This window comes from Strix uralensis, chromosome 3 (assembly GCF_047716275.1).
Source record: "Strix uralensis isolate ZFMK-TIS-50842 chromosome 3, bStrUra1, whole genome shotgun sequence".
NCBI lineage: Eukaryota > Metazoa > Chordata > Aves > Strigiformes > Strigidae > Strix > Strix uralensis.
In genome coordinates, this window is record NC_133974.1 from 92673402 (window position 1) to 92698816 (window position 25415).

Sequence of the window (25415 nt, forward strand, 5' to 3'; positions counted from 1 at the left end):
GTATTTATTATTCCATACCAGTTTGCTTTGCTGGTTTGTGCCTTTTAAATGAAACAAAACTGAATTCATATTTTTCCTGTTGCTAATACTAATAGAAAAGACTTTTCAAAATGGCTTCCATGACTTATTTTGCCATGAGTTAATGTTTCAGTCTAGCCTACTGTCTTTTGCTGGAGTGCTGTTAGATAAGAGAGGAGTTACCTACAAGGCAGGAAATGAACACAGTGAGGAGAAGATGAATAGGAAATAATCTGAGGAAATCTTCAGCCTTAGTTCCATTGATGGAAATTGGAGTTAAATAAGCTTACATTTTGAAATAAATGTTCATTTCTGTGAAGCATGCAGTTTGACAGCTCTATTGGAGTTAATTAAGTCTTTTTGGAATATGTTGAAGAAAATCCTACTAGTTAACCTTTTAAATCCTGTATCTGATGAATGTTGCAATGATGTTTCCTTTCATAGTAAGGCTGAACACTAAACATACAAAATGCAGAGCTCTGACATAGTGGTGTGTATAAGAATTGCATCCTTATGTTAATGGCAATACTTAATTCAGTGTTAATATTGCAATTCTATAACAATTTCATTAGTACTTTTAAAAAATACACGTGTAAGTACTTCTATTATTTCCCCTCCCCTTTGTTTTTGTTTTTTTCTTGAATGCGACAAGATCTGAATAGCCCTTTGCTGTTTGGAAGATTAAACGGTCTCTCTTCTGACTCCACAATAGACATTCTTTATCAGCTTGGAACAACTCAAGACCCTGGAACAAAAGATAGGTAATGTTATTTGGTTTGTTATGTGGAATCGTATACAAAAATAATCTGCTAAATAGTGGCTTGATATTACTGCACAAAACAAGACTTTTTGAAATCTGATTGTTATGAGATAGCCCGACAGTGCAGAAATCCATCCTAGCTCTTTGCATCCTTTGAAGAGAATGCTGTCCCTCTTTTTTTGCTTTTATAAATGTGATTAAACTTCTGTTGTTCAGCTGACTTTTCTCTCAAATACTCAGACACCTGCTATGTTTTCTTTCTCTGTAGAAAGAAAGCTTACATTTGGCTGTCCAAGATAAGTGGTTTTAATTAATTTTTTCCCTGTTAGTGATCTAAGCCTTGAGAAAACAGAGTTTGAGCTCACTCTTGAACTTTGCTTCAAAGGAAGAGATAAATATATAAATCCGATTACAAAAGACAGCAAAGTAATTTGGTTTTGAGTGTTTCTTTGACCCTTTATAATGTACTACATCATCTTGCCTTCCAGAATTCAAGCATTGCTGAAATGGGTCAGCGATTCCGCAAGAGTTGCAGCTATGAAAAAAAGTGGCTGGGTGAGCTACATTTGTCCAAATAGCTCAACAAGAGAGTATGGTCTTTTGATGCCATCTCCTTCCCATTTGCATTGCGTAGCAGCAATTTTGTGGCATAGCTATGAATTGCTTGTTGAATATGATTTACCAGCATTGTTGGACAGAGAGCTCTTTGAGTAAGTAAAGCAAAATTTTGCATCATGTACTTATTATAACTGAATTATTTTGTTTACTGAAATGATATGACTTGAAGTGCATACATTGTGAAGTAGTAGTGGAAATTGTCATCCGTGATGCTAATTGATAGAGTGAATACTTAAAGATATCTAAACAGGTAGTTTTGTAGCTCTAAACACAAAAGGGCACATCACATACTCAAGGTATAATTGAGTTTAAAAACAAAAATCCAAAACAAAACAGCAAATCCATGTATATACTTGCACATATGTGAAAGGTAAACTGTTGCGTGTTTTTGTTTGTGTTTTTTTTAATGAAAACTGAGCTGTTCTTGTTGAAATTGAGTGTCTGTGGTAATTTTTCACAGTACCTATAAATCATGATCTTTATTAGGATCCTGTTATATAAGCATTATTTAATTATTCATGTTATCCAATCTCTAACTGATAGCTAAGAGCTAGGGGATGAGGGGATTGGTTCGGTGGAGTCACCACTTCTGTTCCAGCCAGTTTCATTCAAAAGAAACAAAGCACAAAATCTTGAACTATGAATTTGCTGGATGTTACTGGATTCTGGAAGAGTTCACTCTAACCACCAAATGTATGCTTTTAGTGACTCCAGATTGAAAATATATGAGCTAACATTCCTAATTTATGTTGCCTAACCATCTCTTCTGTTTAAACAAAAGAAAAAAGAGAAGCCACATAGCTTTGTTTCATGTGAATTATAGAAATACAGCTATTAAATTCCTGTATTTAGTAAATTCCTATATTTAGTAAAGTGTCTTTCATTTGTACCATTGGATACAATTCCAGTTAATGAAAGAAACTTTTATAGCACATAACTTTCGTGTTGCCCTTAGGAAACATTCCTATCTTTCTACTACCTTACTCTCTCCTTTAGGCATAGTCAACCATTCAAACACTGGGAAATGCCCAATTTACGGGTACTGGTACAAGCTCTTGTGTATGCGCAGCATGATTGTCTTTAGATACATGACAGCAAGCTAGACCTTTTCCAAAGACACTTCAGTGATACTGTCATATAAAGAATTGTTAATTCAAAATGAGCTTGTTCATTTTGGGAGTCAATTTAAGGATTTTAAATTGCAGGTCAGTTAGTCCTTTCAGCCATATATTTTAACAGAAATACATTTTCAGGATACATTTTAAGAGTTTTAACATTTGAAAAGGAAGAACTCTGATAAAAATAGACTTCCTGAAATGGATAGCCCATTTAGATTTATACTAATATAGAAGTGGGTTTCACAACTGAATTCCTGTGTTTTGGAGGAATTTTTTTGTATGTTGTTTTCATCACGGGACAAAATGAAGGAAAACAATAAAACTATTATACCTAGTTTGAGTATGCATGTTGCAATATAGCCCTTTTCCTCTACCTCCTGCCAAATAAAACCAATTAGTATCAGCCAACACCTGGAGAAAATCGTAAAATACATTTTTAATAAATATAGAAGAATTCTTGTCAGACTTCTGTGGGTAAATAATTCTTCTAATAAAAATAACTTCTCATGTGCATTCTTCATCCTCTTTGATATTTTAAATTTTGAAATATTTTCAATGATTCTAGCTATAACTCCTGATTTCTCCTTCATGTGATATTTCACTTTTTTCTTGGATATATGTTCCCATCATTCCCATTTTCCATTTCAATATTTCTGCTTTGGCCAATGGATACTAATTTATTTCTTAGTTATTTTTTTAATATCTATTTGGAAAAGAATCTTATTTTTCATAGAGCATTAATTTACCCAGAAAATTTTGGTGGAAGGATTGTGTGAATATATGGTTGGAGAAGAGTTTAAGTGTACCTTTATGATATGTGGACTTTGGGAAATTGTGACTATCTTCCCAAAGTTATGGGTCATTTGGTCGCTGAGATGCTTTATTTTGGACAGGGTTTTTAATCAACCATTCACTAGACTGGTGATAACTTTTGGTTAGACCCATGTTGTTCTAGACTCGTAGAGTCCCTTAGACTAAACATAGAATAACACTTCCATCCACAAGAGGGAAAAACAATCCTTGTCTTCAAGTGTGATATATGATGATACATCCAAACTTATTTAAAGACCTAACATTGAAGTGGCACAAAGAGTGTGTTCACCTTTATCTGTAAAGGTTAAGATAATGTAACTTAGGTATGGTGTGAATGTACTGTGAGTGCAACTGTGCGGTTTTTTTTAATAATACTTCACCTACTCTGAACAAGTCCATATGAAGAAACGATGATTTCACTATTGTACGAATACCACTTCTGAAATTTAAGGTGAATTAGCTTTTGCATTCAAGCTTTTGCCTTGGATTAGCATTCAAGCAGATAGTATTTGGATGGAAGTAAGTTCAAAAATAGGTGGGATTTTAGTATCTCTGAAGAATAATTCTGTTATGAACTTGTATCCTAAGTTCAGGTTGGGTAAGGATAGTGAGGACAACATTCAACCAGCAAGATTGTTGCTGTTTTCATTTTTTTGCAACATCTTTAAGTAGAACTCTTACAGAGCAAATTTTAAAAATTTTTGGAAACATGTTAAAATACTTTCAGTTCTTACAAAGGATTAAGAGACCTTTATGTAAATGAGTGTATGTGATACTAGTAGCTGCAGCTTGGAGAGTTGAAAGCGTGAAGAAGTTGCAGTTGGCTCAAAAATGCATAAATTATGTGACAACTATCAAAAGGCTGAAATGCTGTCTTTCATGTGCAGCATGCCAGAAAAGTTGGCTTATATCTATTTTAAATGCAGTATGATGAAAGAAATTTAAACCTACAGTTGAGGAATGCCTTTTGGGTAATAAATGTCCTTCTGATTTTGTGGTCCAAAAGAGGCTTTCAGGCTTAGCAGTGTGTTTTACAACAGCTTCTACAATAGGTAATCATAAATATGGAAAGATGTCTTATGAACCAGTGAAGAAAAGGGAGTATGACTGGCAAACTATGTGTTGACACAATTTTCTGTCTTCTACAGGTCACTGTTTAACTGGTCCATGTCTCTTCCCTGCAACATGGTTTTGAAGAAAGCTGTTGATAGTTTGCTTTGCTCAATGTGCCACATCCACCCAAATTATTTTTCCTTACTCATGGGATGGATGGGTATCACTCCTCCTCCAATGCAGTGTCAACACAGACTGTCCATGACTGATGACAGCAAAAAGCAGGACCTTAGTTCATCTTTAACAGATGACTCTAAAAACGCACAAGCCCCTCTTGCACTTACAGAGTCTCACCTGGCTACTCTTGCTGCCTCATCTCAGTCTCCTGAAGCTATCAAGCAATTACTGGACTCAGGTTTGCCTTCATTGCTTGTAAGAAGTCTTGCTAGTTTTTGCTTAAACCATACTTCTAGCTCTGACTGCACTGCACAATCAATGGATATCACCCAGGACAGGCTCAGGAGGCATCATGTTCCACAGCACTTTAATAAAATGCCTATCACGGCAGACCTGGTTGCTCCTGTTCTCAGGTTTTTGACAGAAGTTGGCAACAGCCACATGATGAAGGATTGGTTGGGTGGCTCTGAAGTCAATCCATTGTGGACAGCACTTTTATTTCTGTTGTGCCATTCTGGTGCTACTTCTGGAGGACACAGTGTGACAGCACAACAGACCACTGCAAGATCTAGCTTGCTTTCTTCAACTGTAACAACAGGGTTGACCACTCAGCAACGGACAGCAATTGAAAATGCAACAGTTGCTTTCTTCTTGCAGTGCATCTCTTGCCATCCGAATAACCAGAGACTTATGGCACAGGTGAGAGAGGAAAAGAAAAAATAAACTTTCAATTTCTTTATTAATAACTACAGCCAACTTTCAAAGCTTTTTATCTTTTTTAGCTTTCTTTAAAATAACGGGTTTTTGTAAGCTGTCATTGACTGGAAAAGTTTTGTGTAAAAGTTGTTAGCTTGTTAGTTAGACTTTGAAAGCATAAAAATGTTTTCACGTGGCCATCTAGTCCTATGTATAGATTTGTATTCCTCTTGGTTTAGAGGAGTAAACTTTAGACAAAATCCAAAATACTATATTTAATTGGATAGGTCTAAACTCTTCTGAAATGGAATTTGAAAATCAAGCTTCATACACATCTGTTATATTAGTAACTTAAGGAGATTTCCTGGTAAATTTGCTTGTGCAACCACATACCCTGCGCCATCTGTGACCAGGGAAATACAGGCTATCACTGAATATGGCTTTTCTTTTGTCATTCAGCTATTTTCCTTACATTTGTTATCCTTGCAGACCTAGTTGAGTAAAAGTATTATTTAAAAAAGATTTTTCAACAGTAAGACTGACAATGCCCTGGGAGCAAGTAGACTTCGGTAAAAAATTCAGTACAGTTCTCTGTTAATGGTGGGTCGTAATACTGCATTATGCTGTGGGAAATTTTTGTTTTAGGAATTTGAAAGCTCTATTTCCCAATAATTTATCTTCAGTTTTTTATCATTTTGCGTAGCCTATGTATTTAAAATTTGATGCTCTAGTCAGTGTTTTGAACTTTTTTATAAAAAAACCTTATTTGCTCCTGGTATTTTCTTCAGTGGTGCTCATTTCTGATCTGGTTTGAATGATAACTAGAAGGTAGATCTTAGGCAATGCCTATTATGCCTGCATAGAGTATATTGTAGAGACCTAAATGTAAAAATATTTTAAATCTGATGTCATTTTGCATTCCCAGGTTCTCTGTGAATTGTTCCAGTCCTCTCCTCAGCGTGGGAACCTCCCAACCTCTGGAAATATTTCAGGATTTATTAGGAGGCTTTTTTTGCAGCTGATGCTAGAGGATGAGAAAGTGACTTTGTTTCTTCAGTCCCCGTGTCCAGTAAGAATTTTTGATATTCATATGGTGAACATGGAATAAATTTAGCCTTAAAAAAAAAAATCTGGGTATATTCAACTTTGAAAATGTCAGATGACAGGTTTTCCTACTGTACACATCACAGAATTTTGGAAAGGAATGTGTTGGTAAATTGTAACTCCGCATTTTAAAAGAAAATTTAAGGCACTGTTGTAAGACAAAGCCATCTTATTGAAAATAGACTGCTTCTGAAAGAATTGACAACTGAAATCTATCTTATAAAAGACTTTTTAATAGTATCCTTACACACTAGCAGCAAATATAGATACAAGTTCCAGTTCTTCCAGCAGTTCTTCATTATCAGCTTCGTTAAGAAACAGTCACAGTTCTGATGCTTCAAAACTGGCAGAGATCCTTCAGCATTAGCCAAAACACCACAAATAAATTCTTGAGTGACAAACACTTGCATTAATTTATAAAGCAGATATATGCTTTTATACTTCCACATGCTTCACCAGAACACAGAATTATAATTAATGACTCAAGTGCTATGCTCTCAATTAAAGGCTGTGAATAAAGAAATACAGGAAAAACAAATTATTAAAAGATCTGGTACTCCTATACAAGGAAGAAAATTTTTCTGCTTTGGTTTCTATTGTTCTTACTACATCTCAGAACTAAAGTACTACATGAGATATATCCAGGGAAACTGGATCAGATTGGAGGAACAAATACAGTTTTAGCACAAACATTTAAATATTTCTTTTTAACCTGGCTGAGATCAATTGTTACTATAGCCATTGGTAATGTAATTTGGTTTACATGCAACAGATTTTTACAGACTGTTATTAGATATGTAAAAGCAGAAAAAGTATCTTGAAAAGAAGTTGTGAGATAATTCAGTTTCTTCTATTAAAATCACTAGAAAACAGTCTCTCTGTTCTTACGATTCCTCCTCTAACATCCAAAAAGAAACCCTAAAAATAGTGTAGATATGCAGCATATACTTCTGGTATATCCAACAACATAACCTTTCAAAGATTAGATCTCCATTTTTATCTCTTTAGTTCTTACCAAACCTGTATTTTAGAAGCTGAATTCTGATCGTCATGAAGGATTAATTTTTTTTATAGAATATTGCACAACAGTAAATTGGTCCTGTATGTGAATATTAGTAAAAGTTCTCCTGATGATAGGAGGAAGGGGATAAGTGGCACTCACATTGCAGAAAAGTCTGTAAAAAGGTATTGCAAGAAAAGAATGATACAAAATGCGAACAGAGTTCAGGCTAAAATATGTTATGACAAAATATTTGAAATGCTTTAACTACTAGTAACGCAGCTATCCATCATGATAGCAAAAAGTAGACACTAAGTCTAGAATAAACTTTATCCCAAAGTCAGAGCAATAGAGAAATGAATGACATCTTTCTCTACTCCAAGTATATTGTGATTTTCCTAGTTTAATTTCAGAATTAAGTTTTAATTTCATAAATAATTGCAAGTCTCAGACACTCAATTTTTCTCTCATATACAGCTATGTAAAATAATTGGGTTTTTTAAAACAAATATGATATCATACTGTTTCTGATCCTAAAAATATTCTAGGCTTTCTAAGGAAATTCTTTTGAGTTAAAAAATTAAACTAGTCCTAATTGATGCATTTTTACTGTATACCTCCAAAGTTGAAGGATATGTCAGTTTTCTTTTTTATTATAAGGACTTAGTGTTTTAACTTATTTCTGAACATTAAAGTGATGTTGAATGTTGACTTTTTTCCTTTCAGCTGTACAAAGGTAGAATTAATGCTACTAGTCATGTAATTCAACATCCAATGTATGGAGCTGGACACAAATTTCGTACTCTTCACTTGCCTGTCTCAACAACTCTAGCAGAGGTTCTTGATCGTGTGTCAGGCAAGTTTGCAATAGTTCATGTTTTATTTTTTTTAAGATACAGTTTAAAAAAAGCCCCAAAACCAAAAAACCTGCATAAACCAAGTCTGTTTAACATGCATATTTGCAGTGTTCATCAGTTATTGCTGAATATAAAACAGTGGTTTAAGTTGTAAGATTTTGCATATGCCTTATATGTTGCATGTGAAATGCACTTTTACTGGTCAAATACTATTTTTTTCTTCTTTAAAACTGTGGTGGGGAAGGTGGGATTTTTGTTCCCTTCTTGGTTGGTTGGGGGTTTTTTGGTTGCTTTTTAGTATTAATGTGTTCTCAAATGTCTCATGGAATATTTGCAAGACCATACAAATGATACTGCAAATATCAGTCTTTAAAGACCCTGTCTTTCATCCAGCCACTTAAATATTACCACATTATGTCAGTTAAATATCCTGGAACTTAAAATTTTTTCTCAAGATGGAGATGAAATCACGTTGCCTTGAAAAGGATACTAATGAAGACTTCATCTACTTTCTGTGGATTTACATTTGCCTATTATATAAATGTTTGAGTTTGCTTACTAAATGGAGATTGAAAACCATAATTTACTTTTAGAGATTAATTTTATAATTATCTACAATGAGAGGATAATATTAAGGCATAAATTTGTTTGTTTTTTAAGTTCAGTACTTTCAGTTATACTACCTGAATACACATGGAGAGATGAACCCCTCTGTAGGGTACTGTTGATCAGGCCTCCACAGACCATATATGAATTTTGACACCTGAATGGTAGATGTCTTAATCTTAAAATGAATCCCACCTTGAACTCTAGTGTTTATTTAATAGAATAGAAAATAGAACTATATGTTAAATATTAGGTTTAGTGATCTTTTTTTAAATGTAGTTAAAGAGTAGAATTCATACTAAAGGTATCATGTCTGTGCCAGAGCTCTCTAGATAAAACCAGGCAAGATACAAGGTGATTCTCCTCAGGCAGGAAATAGAGTAAAATTTATTAGGTCATTTTACATCAAAAATCTGTTTTAAGCATGTCTAATTTAAAAAAAAAAAAAAAAAAGTAAAAAAAAAAGGGTAGCACTTCCTCTTTACTCTTAAGATGTATTTCTCAGTTATAGCAAAGAAAAGTCAAAGATCATCACAGCAATTATGATTTTGTCATATTGCAGATGTGCACTGAAGTGTGTGTGCTTAGTTACATGCTCATCTAAGTATGTGTGTTTTTATATGTAAATATATCTGTAATTTTTTGGAACTCGGTGTAGATCAACTTTTAATTTCTGAAGCAGATCTTCGTGGAGTTCAGAGGAACTATTGCTTTTTTATATCTACTGAAAATCTTTACATTAAAATTATTAACAAATTCATTAGGGCATGAAATATGTTACCTAACAAGGTGATAGAAGTACTATAATGGTATTTGGCAGAATATGAGACAGAACAAGGTGTGCTTTGGGATATTAATTTAAAAACAGTAAATCCTAGAAAAATGCTTGAAGCTTATTTACCAGGGAATGGTTTACTATTTCTGATAGAATTCTGTCTTCACTTACTGTCCAGATACAGTCATGTATAGAATGTGACTAAGGTCTTTTTATCTTTGTGCAATTTATGGTCAGAATTAGTGTAATGGGTGGGATAGTCACTGCATGTGAGGTAGAGATCTGTTGTTGAGTAGTGACATAAACTGTACCGCATAGCTGCCTTAGTGGTGTATTACAGTCAACTTGATAGCCAGTGCTAATAGGGACTGGGGAGGGGAATGTGATGATGTGATATACTGTAACATCCGTAATTGAAATTGATCAAATGCCGACTTTGTAGGGCACCATAACTTTTGGGTTTTGTTACAGAATTGTTATTCCTCAACTTAACTGTCATTTTAAATTGGAAGATTTAATTCTGTAAAGGTTCAGGTTCTCCTGTTTCCATACCTCATCTAATGTGAGTTCTCTGATGGTATTAAAAGCTTTATGGCACTTGTATATCATTCCATGAAGTCCATGGTTAGGACATAGTAAAGAAGACTTGAATATATGAGGAGTACACTGTGTGTTTGCGGTGAGGAGGAGAGAGAAAGAATGGATTGGGAGCAGAAAGGAAGAAAAGACTGCCATCACTGCAGCAATAGGAAGTCGTGAAGATCCTATGTCAGAGTCTGTCCCTTGGGTTAACTTCTTTTTTTCTTAACTACACTGTTAATGTCTCAAATAGATTATATCTTACTTTTTGCAAAAATAAATCACAAGCAGCACCTGCATGTCATAATTTTTCTCCCAGCCTTTAAAAAAAAAAAATGGAGGGAGGGGAGACTAAAATCGTTGCTATATCTGCTGCTCACATCCCTTCACCATAGGAAGAAAATGTGCAATATCACCGCAGATAGGATCATCTAAGGATGCATACCAGTTGTTTGGTATTTTATTCACCTTAGTCTTGAGTTGCTGTTGCTGGCTGATCAGAAAAACTGAACACCAAATCTGGGTATCACCTGAGTAGTACAGTTGTCACACAACAGATTTTTACAGGAAGAGAAGACCAGAATTACCATAATACCTTAATTCATAGATATTTAAAAGACTCTTTCTGCCTGGGATGGAACTCTAAGTCACTAAAATAGTTGAGAATAGCCTTGTTAACAGCATAGAAACTGTAATAAAATCAACTCGATATCTTGAATTGCCTTTCTTTCCCCTCCTTGTTATTTTTCCCCCTTTATAGATACACCCAGTATTACAGCTAAACTGATTAATGAACAGAAGGAAGATAAAGAAAAGAAGAACTATGAAGAGAAAGAAAAAGTTAAAGCAGAAAATGGATTTCAGGACAATTATAGTGTCGTCGTTGCTTCTGGTATGTCTTTTTCTTCCACCTTTTGAAAAATGGATCTTTCTTGGGTTAAAAGTATGGGCAGGGTGGGAAATACCTACCAACAGTTCTTTTTATTGCTGATGATGGTTAGAAAACCTGTAGTGCCCAGTTAATCTAACTGGCTGTTAGGCAGCAAAGGTTGGTTTCTGGTAGAGCTTACTTTGACATATTTGTACCTAAATGTGTGTGTCGGTGATACATTGTGGATGTTGTTGCTAGTGCATCTAGCAGGATTTTGTAGAATCACACCTGGAGCTTGAATTACATGGCAATATATTAGTATTTGTGTACTATTACTTCGGTGTGGGTATTACTACCTCTACCTTTTTGCAGTGGCTGGTGCATCAGAGTTTAATGACCTCTACTCCTGCAATATGCTTTCAAAATAAAAGGATCCATATACTTTGCATAACAACTGGTGGTATTCAGCTAAAAACTGTCAGATGGAGATGTAAGCATAAAACCATGTTATTCCACTTGGAAACCACAAATACAGGATTTTCTTCCAAAGCATTCACCTTCTAAAAACTAATGTGAAGATCCTTCTGAAATCATTCATGTAAACCCTTTTCCTCCAAAACTAGTATGGAAGTGATAGATTGAACATAGTAATTTTGCAGTGATGAAAGAAGATTACAGTTCTGATGATGGCTGTAGAGAACATTAGTCTTTTGGTTTGAAGTTCTGGTGTGCATGTGAGAGAGATTAATGAACCTCAAACTACTCTTTTCCTATCTAGCTTTCTGCTTTCATTGAGATACCTGAATTTCATTTACACTTCATGAAGCATGACGAAGAGATGCCAATTTCTTTTGACTTCTGGCACTAATATTTCTTAAGCTTTTTATTTCAGGTTTTTAGATGTAGATATAACTCTAAACTCAAGTGTTGAATGTGGCAGCAGTTTCAGGGATCTTGGTATATATTTAAAGCTTTAATTACAGCATCTTTATCTGAAAGATATTTGCAGTAGGTGCCACTTAAAAGAGGGTAAACATGTTTTGGTAGCACCTAAAATATCAATAGGTCCAAATGAAGGGTTAAAACATGAATGAAGAATATAGGAAGAAAAAAAATAATATACCAAGCTTGAAGATGAGACATGGCTGACTATGCTATGCCCTATACCAGTTGCATCTCTGATCACACTGCCTGATACAGCCAATTCCCTACTTGAAAGGAGCAGACATAAGTTCTTCCTTCCTTTTGTTTGTATTTTTTCCAGTTAAATAAAACAGTTTAAAAGTAAACTTATTTAATTTGCATTTGTTTTTACTACCTGTTTGTGAAGTCTTTTCTTCTTTTGCCTTTATCTTTTCATATATTCTGGGGTTTTTTCTACTGTCCTCAGAGCCTCATGCAGCCACTGTTTAACTTGTTTCATATCAGTGAAATTAATAGAGAGTAGAGATGATATTTGGAGCCTGATCTTCCTGAGACAAGCTAGTTTAGTATACTGTGATTATTGGAGAATGTGTTGCATATTTAGATGTTCCTACTGATCAGCTGAAACCAGAGTGTATTATTGCATTTCAGGTGTGGGGGGTGTTAGTTTTGCAGCTGCTCTTGGCTAATTATAAGGCAGTAGTTGTATGTGTCTTTGTATCTTGACCTGCTGGCTTTTTTACATGCTCTGTCATGTGCAAAGAAGGGTACATGATAGTAGTATAATTTCACTATACCTTAAGTCTATTTAAGCTGTCCCAAAATATGGAAGTCTTGCTATATAAGTTTAGTGAGCTTTTATGTACTTATTCTGCCTTTTCATTTTCATATAGTGCCTACTTTAAATGTTTTGACATAGGCAACTTTGCAAGCATGTTTAAAGACACCTTTCATCACATGTGGTACTGACAGTACTGCAGTTGACATCACTTTCATAGGCCAGACAAGTAGTTGTTATCTGTAGTCTGTGCTGAAATGTCTGTCAATTTAGAAATTTTTGCCTTTCTTGCTTTCAATTGAGAAAGCAACCTAAAAAACTTTTACTGTAGGGCTCATTGCTAGACAGGCTCTTTAACTAAGGTTAAGAGCAGAATCAGAATAGCTTTTGCATTTTTTATGGATGATATGATCTAATACGGTTTGGTTTACATTTGGGACTCAGGAGGATGTGTAGCCTTGTAACTGTAAAAATACCAGGTTTATAATCCGAATATATTTTATACGTCAGTGCTATTCAGATGTTTAATTAGTCAGTGCTGAAAAATTCAACTTTTTTGCTGTCATTGAAGGTATTGAGTGCATTGCATCTTGGCTAACTGAAGTTACTAAATATTAGAATGACTGAACTTTTTACTTCTGTACTAGGTTTGAAATCTCAGTCAAAAAGAGCTGTTTCATCCACCCCTCCACGTCCACCGTCAAGGCGAGGAAGAGTGATGGCGGATAAAGTAGGTACCTCTTCCTCAGGAGGAGAATCTTCCAGCAAGACCATTAGTGTTCCAGTCTTTCATCTATACCATAAACTTCTACCAGGTACCTTTAGTAACTCGTTTTAAACTTCAAACTTATGATCTTTTTCAGTGACAGATAGGTCATCAGAAAGTAGATGTAATGCTAATGGGCATCTTTCTATTGAGTATCTTGACGTATAGAACCCTTCTGGGTTGGTAACGTCTTTCAACTGGAAGTGGAGCATTATAACATCACAGTAGCTTGGCAAAATTAACAATTATGCTGATCTTCCTTGAAATGTAGTTCCTTGTTCCCAAACAAAATCTCAAAAACATTTCTACTTTCACTCAGAAATAAGAGGGGGATGGATTTGTAAGGTGACTCACATTTTCTTTCACCTGCAAGGCAGAACAGAACTGGTATTTGTGCCCTGTTATTTCATGTTCTGAGTGGGCAGCCAATTTGCATTGCTTTCTGGAAGGTTGATTTGTCAGTTCAGGAGTATTCATGAATTCCATAATACTTGTGTTTTCAAAAGCAGCACGTTTTAAGCTGTTGTTCATATTTTCTGTGTAGCAGATATGTGCTCATATTTTATCAGCTATCTGGACAAAGCTCATGGCAATGTTGTAGATGGGGCATAGAGAGAGAGCTCTCTCCTGTAGTGAGTGGTGTGACTGGAATTCTGAGTCTTAGATCAGGGATAAAGGACAGGAACATGGGTGAAACACTTTAACATTATGCAAAAGAGTTTCTTATCTGTTTCATAGTATAAAAACAAGGAACCAGCTAGTGGAATTAAGTGGTAAACTTCTGATCAAAGTCATTTTCACCCAGTAAAAAACTAAATCTGGAACTTACTATAGAATTACTGGCTTTGAGGCTATCTGCTGGCAATTATTAGAGGAATCATACTTGGATTAAAATACCTGAAATTGATACAGTTAATGCTGCTATTTTGAAGAGGAGATCAAAACTCAGTACCTGTTTTCAGTATCTAGCTGGTACAGGTTGACTGTCTACTAATGGTAATATAGACCATTCTGGATTTGTGATCTGGTTGATCACGTCTTGCGCAACAGCCAGTTGTTACAAAAAAGAAGCCATGAAAAGCAGAATCAGTGATGAAAAACAGGGCAGAAAGCTTACTCACTTGCACAATGTCAAGACATTTTTAATTTTCATTGCTTAAGACACCATCTTCCACTGAAGAAACAGGTTGCTACTAAAAACACTCCTGGAACTTGTGCTACTTAAGTACAGTCAAGATGAAATGGGCATGCTAATTGTATTATATGGTCCAACTTGAAAACATTTCACTTCAAATATAAGCCTACTCGTTATCAGGAAAAATTGTTCTGCCTTGAGAGTAACTTGTAATTTCGGGGAAGAACATATTCTTCGTAAACAACAGAGTGGCCAAAATCTTGATTTGAGTAATCAGTTTGGGCTGTATTACATGTGCATTTCAAGTCTGTGTTGCTGCTGAGAAAAGTATTCCTGGCAGCGCCATTAATTTTTTCTTGTTGAGTTGTGTCTCGACACAAGAGCAGTGAGCTATGCTTGGGACTAATAGGACTGGAAAAGAATTGTAGGTTTCTTTGTTTTCCACTTTTCTCAGCCATTTTACCTTATGGTCACCCATCTTTATGCCACCACAATTCAAGGGTGATTCAGAGGTGGGGTTTAATACCAGGGGACAGGCAGTACCTGCTTAAAATGCACATCAAATTACAGCCTTAGCCATTTGTTAAATATGCCAAGTGCTTGGGCTCTCAGCACAGAGCTGCCTTAGGGAGTGTTGGCATAGTTATTTGATAGTTGGTTCCAAACAGAGGGGGCCCCTTTTCCCAGGAGAACAAATGGTAAAATTAAGGCCTTGGTTTAGAGCCAAATAACATTTAGTCTACCTGGCATCTGTGGTACAAGTGATGAACAGCACCTGGATGCTTATGTTAAAATAACAATCATCATTTTCCTCTCTGACTCTGCCATTGTTGTTTAGGCCAACCATTACCAGCTGAAATGACACTTGCCCAGCTTCTGACTCTGCTGTATGACCGTAAACTCCCTCAGGGATACCGATCAATAGATTTGACAGTTAAGCTTGGTTCCAAAGTCATCTCAGATCCAAGCTTATCGAAAACAGACTCATTTAAACGTCTTCACACAGAAAAAGGTGAGTGTTCTTACTTCTTTGGTATCTTCCTTTTTAATCTGCATGGTCTTTTTGGACAAATTGGTTTTGATTTTCTTGGTAAGAAACAGCAGTTTTCTGTATGTTCTTGGATGATGTTCCTCAGCCATTCTCTACAAGACAAGTGCTAAACTTCCTGATAAAGAACAAATTCAAGATACACAATATTGTTGTTCTGGTTTCACTTTTCTTTCTTCATTGTAATGTTGTATATGATATGGTTATATGATTGTATAGATAACAGTGTATTTTATTTCTTGACATGTATACCAGTTCTCTGTAGTAAGTGTTTGTGCTGATAACCAGGGCAGATTAAGTAATGCAGGAGCTGTTTGAAACCATGTAAGTTATGGAAGCCTATGACATTTTTTATTGCAGCAACTTGGGTCCTTTAAATGCTTCTTTGAAAATGGGAATTTTTCTCAAGCCCATCTAAGCAGGTCTTGTAACGTAGCTTTTAAAAACATTATCTTTAACATTTTCTAATACGGTCAGTTTCTTGATAATGTTTTTTCTAATTGCTTGCTATCTACTTACACATAGTGCTGGGGAAGGGAGGTGCTGTATCTCAGGAATCTGGTTTGAAATATTTGTATATCATTCCTTTAGGGAAGGACTTAAAGGAATGGGACCTTGAAATTAAGCTAAGGTGATCTGCTGATCACCAGCCTGCTGACACAGCATGGAATTACAGAGTTAATCATTTGGCTGTTTTAAGGCAGGGCTTCTTTTAAAAATGTTCACTTGGTAATCAGTCTCTTTCTTGAAAAGATAAGAAACAGAAAGAAAAGTTGAAAAAAAAATCTATTTTCTTGTTATCTGATCTGAGCTGAATATTTCAGGACTTCATGTAATGTCTGGATATACAGATCTCTCACAATATTGAGTGGCCTTTCAAATAATATTTTTGTTTTGTTTTGTTGTCTATTTAAATTCTAAACCTACAATAAATATTTTTCTATTTGAGTAAAACTTAAAATCATTAGAGGAGTTTCAGTTTAGTAGTAGAGTTGCATGTGAAAACGTGAAGATCCTCTGAACGTTTATTAAGTTACTAAGCTTTTTTTAAAAACTTGAGACTAACACTGCTGAAAATTTGACTTTGTGGTGCTGTACAGCAAAATATTAGTTACATTCAGATGTTTCACACTCACTACTCATCAGTTAAGAAGGTTAGTGCTACTGCTTTTTCATTACTAGTTTTTAATATCCATAGAAATCGTTCTTACACGTGAATATTTCCTTACTTGCTACTTGAAGTAGACTTTTTTTGACACCATCTCTGCTGGATAGATTTTATAGCTTCACATGATGTCTCTAGTGCTGCATTTACTAGTACTATACTTGCAGAAAAGTGTCATTTATTTACATTTTGTTCTGTGTGCTTCATTGCCTTTGTTTGAGATCAGCAGTTTTCCACAGCTGAAGTGCATGACTTCACTGAAAACTTGCAGACATTCATGGAGGTGAAATGGTTTAAATTTGGGTTATAAGAAGGTTAACTAAAGCAAGTACTGGAGAAGCATACTTAAATGTAACTCCTTGCAACAATATTTAAGATGTGAAAGGAATAGCATTATATTTGCACTCATAATAAGAGATCTGTTGATACCCGTACTCACTGATAACATATTTTTCAAGTGTCTTTTGCAGAGAAGCATCTAGTCTTAGTGATTTTTCTGTACATTGTGAGTATCTGTGTGTGTCTGTTTTCTTGTTTTCCTTCTTTGGGAAGGCTTACAGCTTTTAACAGTGTAAAATGGAGGGGTGAGTCTTCCTTCAAAATCTTTATTTTAAAATTTTCCTGATCAATTCGTGTCATCACAAGCAATCAAATTGTCAATCATGTTCAGTCTAGTGTGGTAGAATCCTCCACATGTCTGACAGAAGGTGGTCCCTTGCTGAGACCAACATGTTTGCAGATATCCTCACTGATTATCTCTGGTGATAGGGAAAACTTCCACAGAGGTGGTTTCTGCCTGTATTCTTAAGAACAGTAGACATCAAAGCTGTATGTACTGGAAGTGTTATATTTGGGCTCTTTTGTACAAGGATTATCCTGCTTTCAAAGTGTATGTGACCTTTTCTATTTCTCATAGTCCATCACATTGAATTAGGGTGCATTGACGTACATATTCCTACATATTCCTGATTTGAGCTTGTTAAATTCAATACTTTTATCATATTGCTCCTCCCCCAGCATATGCGTGATGTCCTTGTCACCTGGTGCTTCTTGCACATTTAAAAGTTGAGAATTGGGATGGAGAAACACCTGCTGTTTCCTATTCCCTTTCAAATTAGAGAAGAAAATGTTTTAAAAGATAAAGTATCTATGGTTAAAACTTTAAAAAGTTCATTTTGGTAGCTGCGAGAATTATGCTTTCACATGCTTCTGCATTTTTATAAGTATATAATAAGTGATACTGTGTGCATAGAAACATTTTAAGTATAATCATGGATTTTCAGCTGAGTGTCAGGCTGCTCACAGCAAAGAAATACTAAGACCACTTGATCTATGCTGCCTTCTGATGTGGGTATACTGTGAAGGCTTTGAGGACCACTGCGTTATAGTATTTAACAACATACTCTGCAATACGGATTTTTTTTAGCTGAAATACATTGAATATTGACTGTGAAGTTTACCTGTGGTAACAAGCAAAGAGGGTTGATTTTTGGCAAAATTGATTGTGGTAGGGTTCTGTATATATAACCTCTGTGCATCAGTGTATAAAATGATCTTTTTTTTTGTCTGTTGTACAAGATATTAGGGTGCTTAGTCATAAACTGGGAGGATGGAGCCTAATAGAAAGTTGAAAATAGAGATGTTGAGCTTTTTTTTATGAGGAACAATAGAATTAAATTTCACAGCTTTGTCAGAGGGGCATTTTGACACCTCAGTGAGATGTGAGAATGATAGGTATGGTGAGTGATAGGTGATATGACTTCATGGATGGTGAGTTAAATAATGGGAAAGGGGAAACTAAAAAAAAATTCTTGTTCAGCATTTTTGAGGAAAAATAAAGACTAATTTAAGTAAGGTTATCTTCCCTTTCTTCAGCTATAAACTATTCATCGAGAGGAACAAACTTACCTCCTAGATGAAAGACAGTTAAAAAATGTCATAATTCCAATGTTAACAAAATCTTGAAGGTATAGATCAAATTCTAGTAAAACATAAATTTCTAGTAATTAACATGTAACCCTGTATAAATAATCCCAAGTTATGACATGGATCTTGCCATCACTGAAAAAAGGTACCTCGAATACTTTTACTTTCTTTTGATATTCTTGTACTCATTCATTTCAGGTTCTCGACTCAGGTTTTGCTTAAGAAGGAACTGATACTTTTTAAGTCCACTTTTAAATGAGGATGAAAAAATAAACACAGTATTGATGATGATGTATTAATTTCTCTTACCTCTGTGTTTTTGTAGAGCATGCAGACTTACTGGGACCTTGCCCTGAAGATGAAGCCATCAGTCCTGGGGATGAGTGTATGGATGCAGTTCTAGATGAATCGCTGCTTGAAACCTGTCCCATTCAGTCTCCACTGCAAGTTTTTGCAGGAATGGGTGGATTGGCCCTTATTGCTGAGAGACTCCCCATGCTTTATCCCGATGTAATTCAACAAGTGAGTGAAAAAATCAGTGTAGAAGAACTTGTGAAGAGTGGTTTGTTTCTTTAAGGACATATTTCTCTATGGTTCAGTTTGACACCTCAGTTATGTGGGGAAGCTGCTTTAAAATAGGCAAGTGCGTAACTCCACAGCCCAGTCCAGCTATACATGCTGCTTCCCTATGCATGTTATAGGCTGCTTGAGTAGCACTGTCCTCGTGGAACAAAAGCATGAATTCAGTTGCTGCTTGCCTCGCTTTTATTACTACACCCGCCAAAATATTTTATGAATAACGTGAAGTTGCTGATGTACTATGAAGCCATACTTGCTTATCATTTAATTGCTCATGTAAAAGTAGCCTCAGGGATTTTTTTTATGGTTAAGTGAAATTTAGTTCTCAAAGCAGATTACATAATTTTATTTTAGATTTATTATTATAGGTAATTAACTGTATAATCTTAATTATCTTTATTTTCATAAATATATTTAAATAAAATAATAATATATGTTATTTCTTTGCATACTTATGTATAGAATTTCACTGGAGGCACAGATAGGCGTTTCAAAAGTGTCAGTAGTGGCATTAGTGCAGAATTACTCCTTTGACTGCTGTTCTAGGCACACAATTTTTATTAAAAAGGGAAGTAATAACCTGTGAATTATTCAAATTCTATTTGGCTATATTTTTGAAAGTTTTGGCTGATACTCCTAACAGGAAAGATTGTGAATATTTATTCCCTGTGAAAGTAAGTTAATCATGAATTAAGGGGGCTTTTCAGTACCCTGAGTGCAAAGCTATGACAGGAATGGGAATCCTGTAGTGAGATCGGATAATTAATATGAATCCTGTGTTTAATAGTTACGCGAAGATGTTTTAGAGGTCCAGTATCAAGCCTGTTCGAAAATTAAAAGTTAAGGAAGTGTGTTCACATAAACAACTACTGTATTTTTGAAATCCAAGAGAGTTAATGTGTACTCTGTATTGAAGAAGACTGATTCATGGAATTTTGCAACCGATGAAAGGCAATTTATGACCATGAGAAATTTCATCCCTTTTGTTCCTTCTTCTTCTGTAGTCCTGGAAAGTTACTTTCTTTTCACAATTTTTTAGCTTGAGATATAAGTTTGAATTCAAATGCTGAATAAGAATTCTGTGATCCATAAAAATTAAGTACAATAATATCAAATAGAAGATTCGGAATGAAGACTGATGAATTCTCCAGACACTTCATTCTTTAATTTTATATTTCTCAAAGTCACTGATACTTTTGATTCTCTTAATGTGTAGATGATTGGAATAAATGCAGTTAAACATGGCTTTGACTTTTAATTATGAATTTGGTATTCTGAATAAATTCTGCAAGGGTTTTTCAGATTAATCTCTTCCAGTTTAGATCAGTGTGGTGATAAATACTAAAATTTTAAATATGATTGCATTAGTTCATCTGAATAGCATAAAAGCCTGAAACGTCTCTGATGTTTAATTATGAGAGGGACCTGTCATACCTTCATTTTAACTGCGTGTACAACTGTTTCTTGGGGAACTGTACAACTGTTACCCCTTAAACTCTGGTTCCCATTATCATGCTTCGCTGCATAGTCCTCTGTGCAGTGTTACTTCATAAAATAGAACAGTGAACCACTGTGTTAGAGCATAATAGTAATAAAGCCTGCCAAATCAATCAAAAGCCCAAAAGGAGTACATGAGTTGCTACAAGACTGCTAAGATACCCAAGTTGCTTCTTAGTTTTTAAAGGTATTAGGATTAATTATTCTCCTTTTTGAAATATGTAATTAAAAATTAAACACCTGAGTTCACACTCAGTGCTTAATGTTAAAAATAAAAGGGGCATTTCTTATTTAACAGTCTGATATATAAACTAATCTTTGTATAGTTTATTTCAGTGTAATTTATGTCTCCTACACCTCTAGACTTTAAGCAATACATTTTAACTGAGGATTTTAGGTTGGCAAAATATTTGTTTGCTTCTGTAGGGGGGACTTTCTGGGAACTGTATTGAAAATGCAACAAGTATGCCCTTTTTAGCCATGGTAGTGAATTTCATGTGACTTTTTAACAGTGTCCTGAATTAAGATTGTATGTCCTTTAGATCCTAACTTTAATAAAATTTTTGCCTAGGTGATTAACTGAATGACTACCAAATTTTTTTTTGTTTCTGTTGGTTAAGGTGAGCACTCCAGTGGTTACATCGACCACACAGGAAAAGCAGAAGGACAGTGATCAGTTTGAATGGGTTACCATTGAACAGTCAGGGGAATTGGTGTATGAAGCACCAGAAACAATTGCTGCAGAACCTCCACCGATCAAGTCAACAGTTCAGACTATGTCTCCCATACCCGCACATTCTTTGGCTGCCTTTGGTTTATTTCTTCGTCTCCCGGGCTATGCTGAGGTGCTGCTAAAAGAACGGAAACATGCTCAGTGTCTGTTGAGATTGGTGTTGGGAGTTACAGATGATGGTGAAGGAAGTATGTGCTGCAATTACTATGTTTCTTTGTAGTCCACAGCTAGATCATTTTACTTAAATTTGTTTACACTGTAATGCTTTTAGCAGGAAGTTAGAATTGGTTTATGCAGAACTCTGTTACTAGTATCTTTGATAGTCTGTTGTCTCTAAATATTAAATTCTGTCTGGTAGAGTTTTGTCACATAAGTATTCAAGTGTTCTCATCTAGATGTTAGAGTAATTGTAAAATAACTGCTGATAAAACTTAAAATGACACTGTCAAGATAACAGTGCATTCAGACAACGATCTGAGTAGCTGGGTATGCTCGACTAATTGAGCAAACATCGCATAATTCTGCAACCAAATTCAGAATACTATGGATAGCAGCATAGCTATAGCAGATGTTGAATAATACTGTTTTAGAAAAGGAGAGAAAGATCTAAAGATCTCGGCAATCAAATTAGCTGAGCAGGAGGTCTACCTTAGTGGTGTGAGTTCAGAGGAAGAAATGGAATATTCTTCGATGAACAGATGAGCCAAGAGACAATTTGTAGTCAGTGTCTTTGCAACCCAACCTGGAATTCTGCATGTAGTTCTAATATTTGTATTTCTTAGTGTTTTGAAAAACCAGAAGAGTGTATGTGAAAGATGTTTTAGTAATTTTAAGACATTCCCTTTCATTATGACTTTGAAAAGAATGCTGTTTTTTCTATGCAACAGTCAACTGAAGTTAGTCTCTATTCAGCAGCCTATAGACTGGTGGACAATGTGTAGCTCATAAGACCAACTGAGAAACTAAGAGTCTCATTTACACCCTCCTTTCTGTTTATCTTGTTATTTCTCTTGTATTTAGGTATAGGACAGTAGACAAGAATAAACTGAATGACAAAAATTCGGTCTAGCTACTTGCTCCCACCTAATTTGAGTAGTAATTAACCAAAGGACTATATGCAGTCCCTCAGATTTTTATGTCCTTGAGTGGTTCCAGTCCCTTGCTATTGCAAACAATTTTTAGATTATTTTTTTTCCTACATGAAAAGACCACCTCAAACCCTTAAAATTTGGATTGCTTTCTTTTTTGTGTTTGTGTATCCACTATTGCTATTGGAATATAGTTCCAGAACATCATTTTCCTCGTAGGTAGGACCTTCTTTAATTTTCAGCCTGAAATTATTCATATGCAGTTTGTGCCCATTTATCATTGTGCCAGCATTGTTCCTCATCATAAATAGCTATTCTTTCTCCGATGCATTTGTTGACAAGAATTGTATTCCCTTTTAGCCTTTGTTTTTGCTAGACTAAGCAGTCAGTTTCTCCATTCCCTAAGCTAAATGACTGAATTCAACAGTTTATGAATTTGGGCTCAATTGTACACAGTAGTCCACCTTAATTCTCTGTACAAAGCATTAATATCTTCCTTTTCTGTTGGAAATGCATCTTTTCATACACCTAGAATCTCTTTACTTTCTCGCATAATATGAAGAGCTGCACTTAGAAATCCATGGCTTATAGATCAAACATGGATTCAGTTGTCTGCAAGATAAATCATGAGCAAATGTTTAGATTTTTTTTTTTGTCTCCTTGTCATTTGGCTATACCTGCAGTTCTGAAAGTCTGTCAGATGGGCTTTTTTCCAGAGGTGTTCAGTTTTATTTATGAAGATACCAGTTGGAGGACTCTTTACTTCCATCTTTTCAAAAGAGATATGAATCAACTTGTGTGTGTATGCATATGTGTGTGTAGATACATATACATACATATATAGACATGCATAATTGCAATGTATTTCAGTTTAGACCTCTGGATGATGAGACAGCTGATAAACTTTAAGAATGAGGGAGAAAATAAGCTTATATTTAAAATAAGCAAACTTCTGAACAGTTGGCTATTTTGAAGTATTTTCAGTATTTGAAGCATTTTCAGTTGTCACATATCTCTATTTATATATGCACTGCAGAAGGAATGTGAAATGTAGTGTTAAGTACAGAAAAAATCAAGACAGTTTCCGAAATCTCAGTATGTTGCATTAGTAGGTCACACTATTATTTGAAATGTGGCTTTTAAAAGAAGTAACTTTTGCTCAGAATGCAAAAGGGTTAAAAATTTAAAATAATTCTACTACAAAATTCAAACATGTAGCTCATCTAATTAAAACTATGTTAGTATTTTGTTATGTATTCATCTTGAATAGCATCACAGCTTGGATTGTTTCAGTGACTTAATTTGTACTTTGGGCACATAAATACGAAAAAAAAAAATCCTTTATCAGGGTAAACTACACCTTGTCAGCTGAGCTGCAGTTAGCTGACCACGTGCATTTTTTAACTTGCTGTAGTTGGAATGGGGTTTTTTTCTAAAAAAAAAAAAAAAAAAAAGTAGTTCGAATTACCTTTGTTTTCTTCATTCAGAAATACAACCGGAAGTGGAGTCTAATACAGAAGTATACTCACTGTTATTCACAAATATAAGTTTTCTTCCTGGAAATGGTGAATCAGATTTTATAAGGTTGGTTCTTAACCAAATCCATGAAGGAAATAAAGAAACGTTCTTTCTTCTACACTCTTCTGCTGAAAATTTTTTGTGAAGAGAAACCTAATATTAGATTGCTTATGCAGATCCCCAGTAGATTTCTGTGTGTTGTTTATAAACTATTGCAGATATTAACAGGTTGTATTGAACTATTGAAAGAAAATGTGGTTTTGATATTTTTCTTCTTCAATCTAGGTCATATCCTGCAGTCTCCTTCAGCAAACGTGCTTCCAACTCTGCCCTTCCATGTGCTGCGCAGTTTGTTCAGCACTACACCATTGACTACTGATGATGGAGTACTGCTTAGGCGGATGGCACTGGAGATTGGGGCTATACATCTTATCCTTGCTTGTCTGTCTGCTCTAAGCCACCATGCACCAAGAGTGCCCAACTCTAGTCCCAACCAGGCAGAGGTATGTTTAAGCAGAGTAATTGCAACTGAGAAGTAGTAAGAATTTTAACTATAAAAAAGAAAATAATCTCACTGCTTTCACTATAGTCTCATTTCTGCAGAGTTGGCATTTCAATAAAGAACAAAAATAATTACAAAGTACTTGATTGAGTAATTGTATTTGCGTGTTGCAAATAAACATAGTAATCATGAAGTTTATCCAACAAAGAAGGCTTTAAGGTGTGGTCAGTTTCTTTCACAGGACCTTTTCCAGTGCATGAGAGTCATAATGTTCAATGGATGGTGGTTCTTTAATCCTCATTACATAGCATGACCTCATTACCTTATCTAGCATTCATCATCTAAACTCTACTGGCTGCAAATTATTTCCTCTTAAATGCTTCACTAATGTAAATGAGTTGTGAAAATTAAAGAATTAATGCAGTGATTTTTTTTTAATACTTTTTTTACTGATGGGGGAAGTGAGACCTAAAGACAAAAATTTTCCATAGTGTTCAAGATCCTGAGTGAATCCCCACGAACTTTTTCACAGTACTTCCTGTATTATACCACCCTCTATTCAGAACATGTATCCCCTGATTTTTTTAGGATTATGAGTTGCCATTTCTGCCTAACATAGCAATTGTCTATAAAAGCATTTAAAAATATCAATGACTTGCCCTCTTCAGCATTGTTGTGGCAGAGACTTTCATAAAAAAGTTCCCAGTGGCT

The 25415-nt window shown here is 35.1% G+C and overlaps 1 protein-coding gene across 7 annotated transcripts in view; it reads left to right on the top strand.

Annotated features, from left to right (window-relative positions):
* The window catches only part of BIRC6 (baculoviral IAP repeat containing 6), a 186514-nt gene that overhangs the window by 104229 nt on the left and 56870 nt on the right, over positions 1 to 25415 (top strand). For all 7 annotated transcript variants that reach the window (XM_074863360.1, XM_074863354.1, XM_074863359.1 and 4 more), the window contains 11 exons: positions 671 to 779; positions 1267 to 1488; positions 4476 to 5256; positions 6179 to 6322; positions 8084 to 8213; positions 10935 to 11066; positions 13395 to 13562; positions 15487 to 15660; positions 19113 to 19309; positions 21484 to 21784; positions 24488 to 24705. In XM_074863360.1, coding sequence (XP_074719461.1) covers positions 671 to 779; positions 1267 to 1488; positions 4476 to 5256; positions 6179 to 6322; positions 8084 to 8213; positions 10935 to 11066; positions 13395 to 13562; positions 15487 to 15660; positions 19113 to 19309; positions 21484 to 21784; positions 24488 to 24705 — 2576 coding nt within the window. The remainder of the gene's footprint in view (positions 1 to 670; positions 780 to 1266; positions 1489 to 4475; positions 5257 to 6178; positions 6323 to 8083; positions 8214 to 10934; positions 11067 to 13394; positions 13563 to 15486; positions 15661 to 19112; positions 19310 to 21483; positions 21785 to 24487; positions 24706 to 25415) is intronic.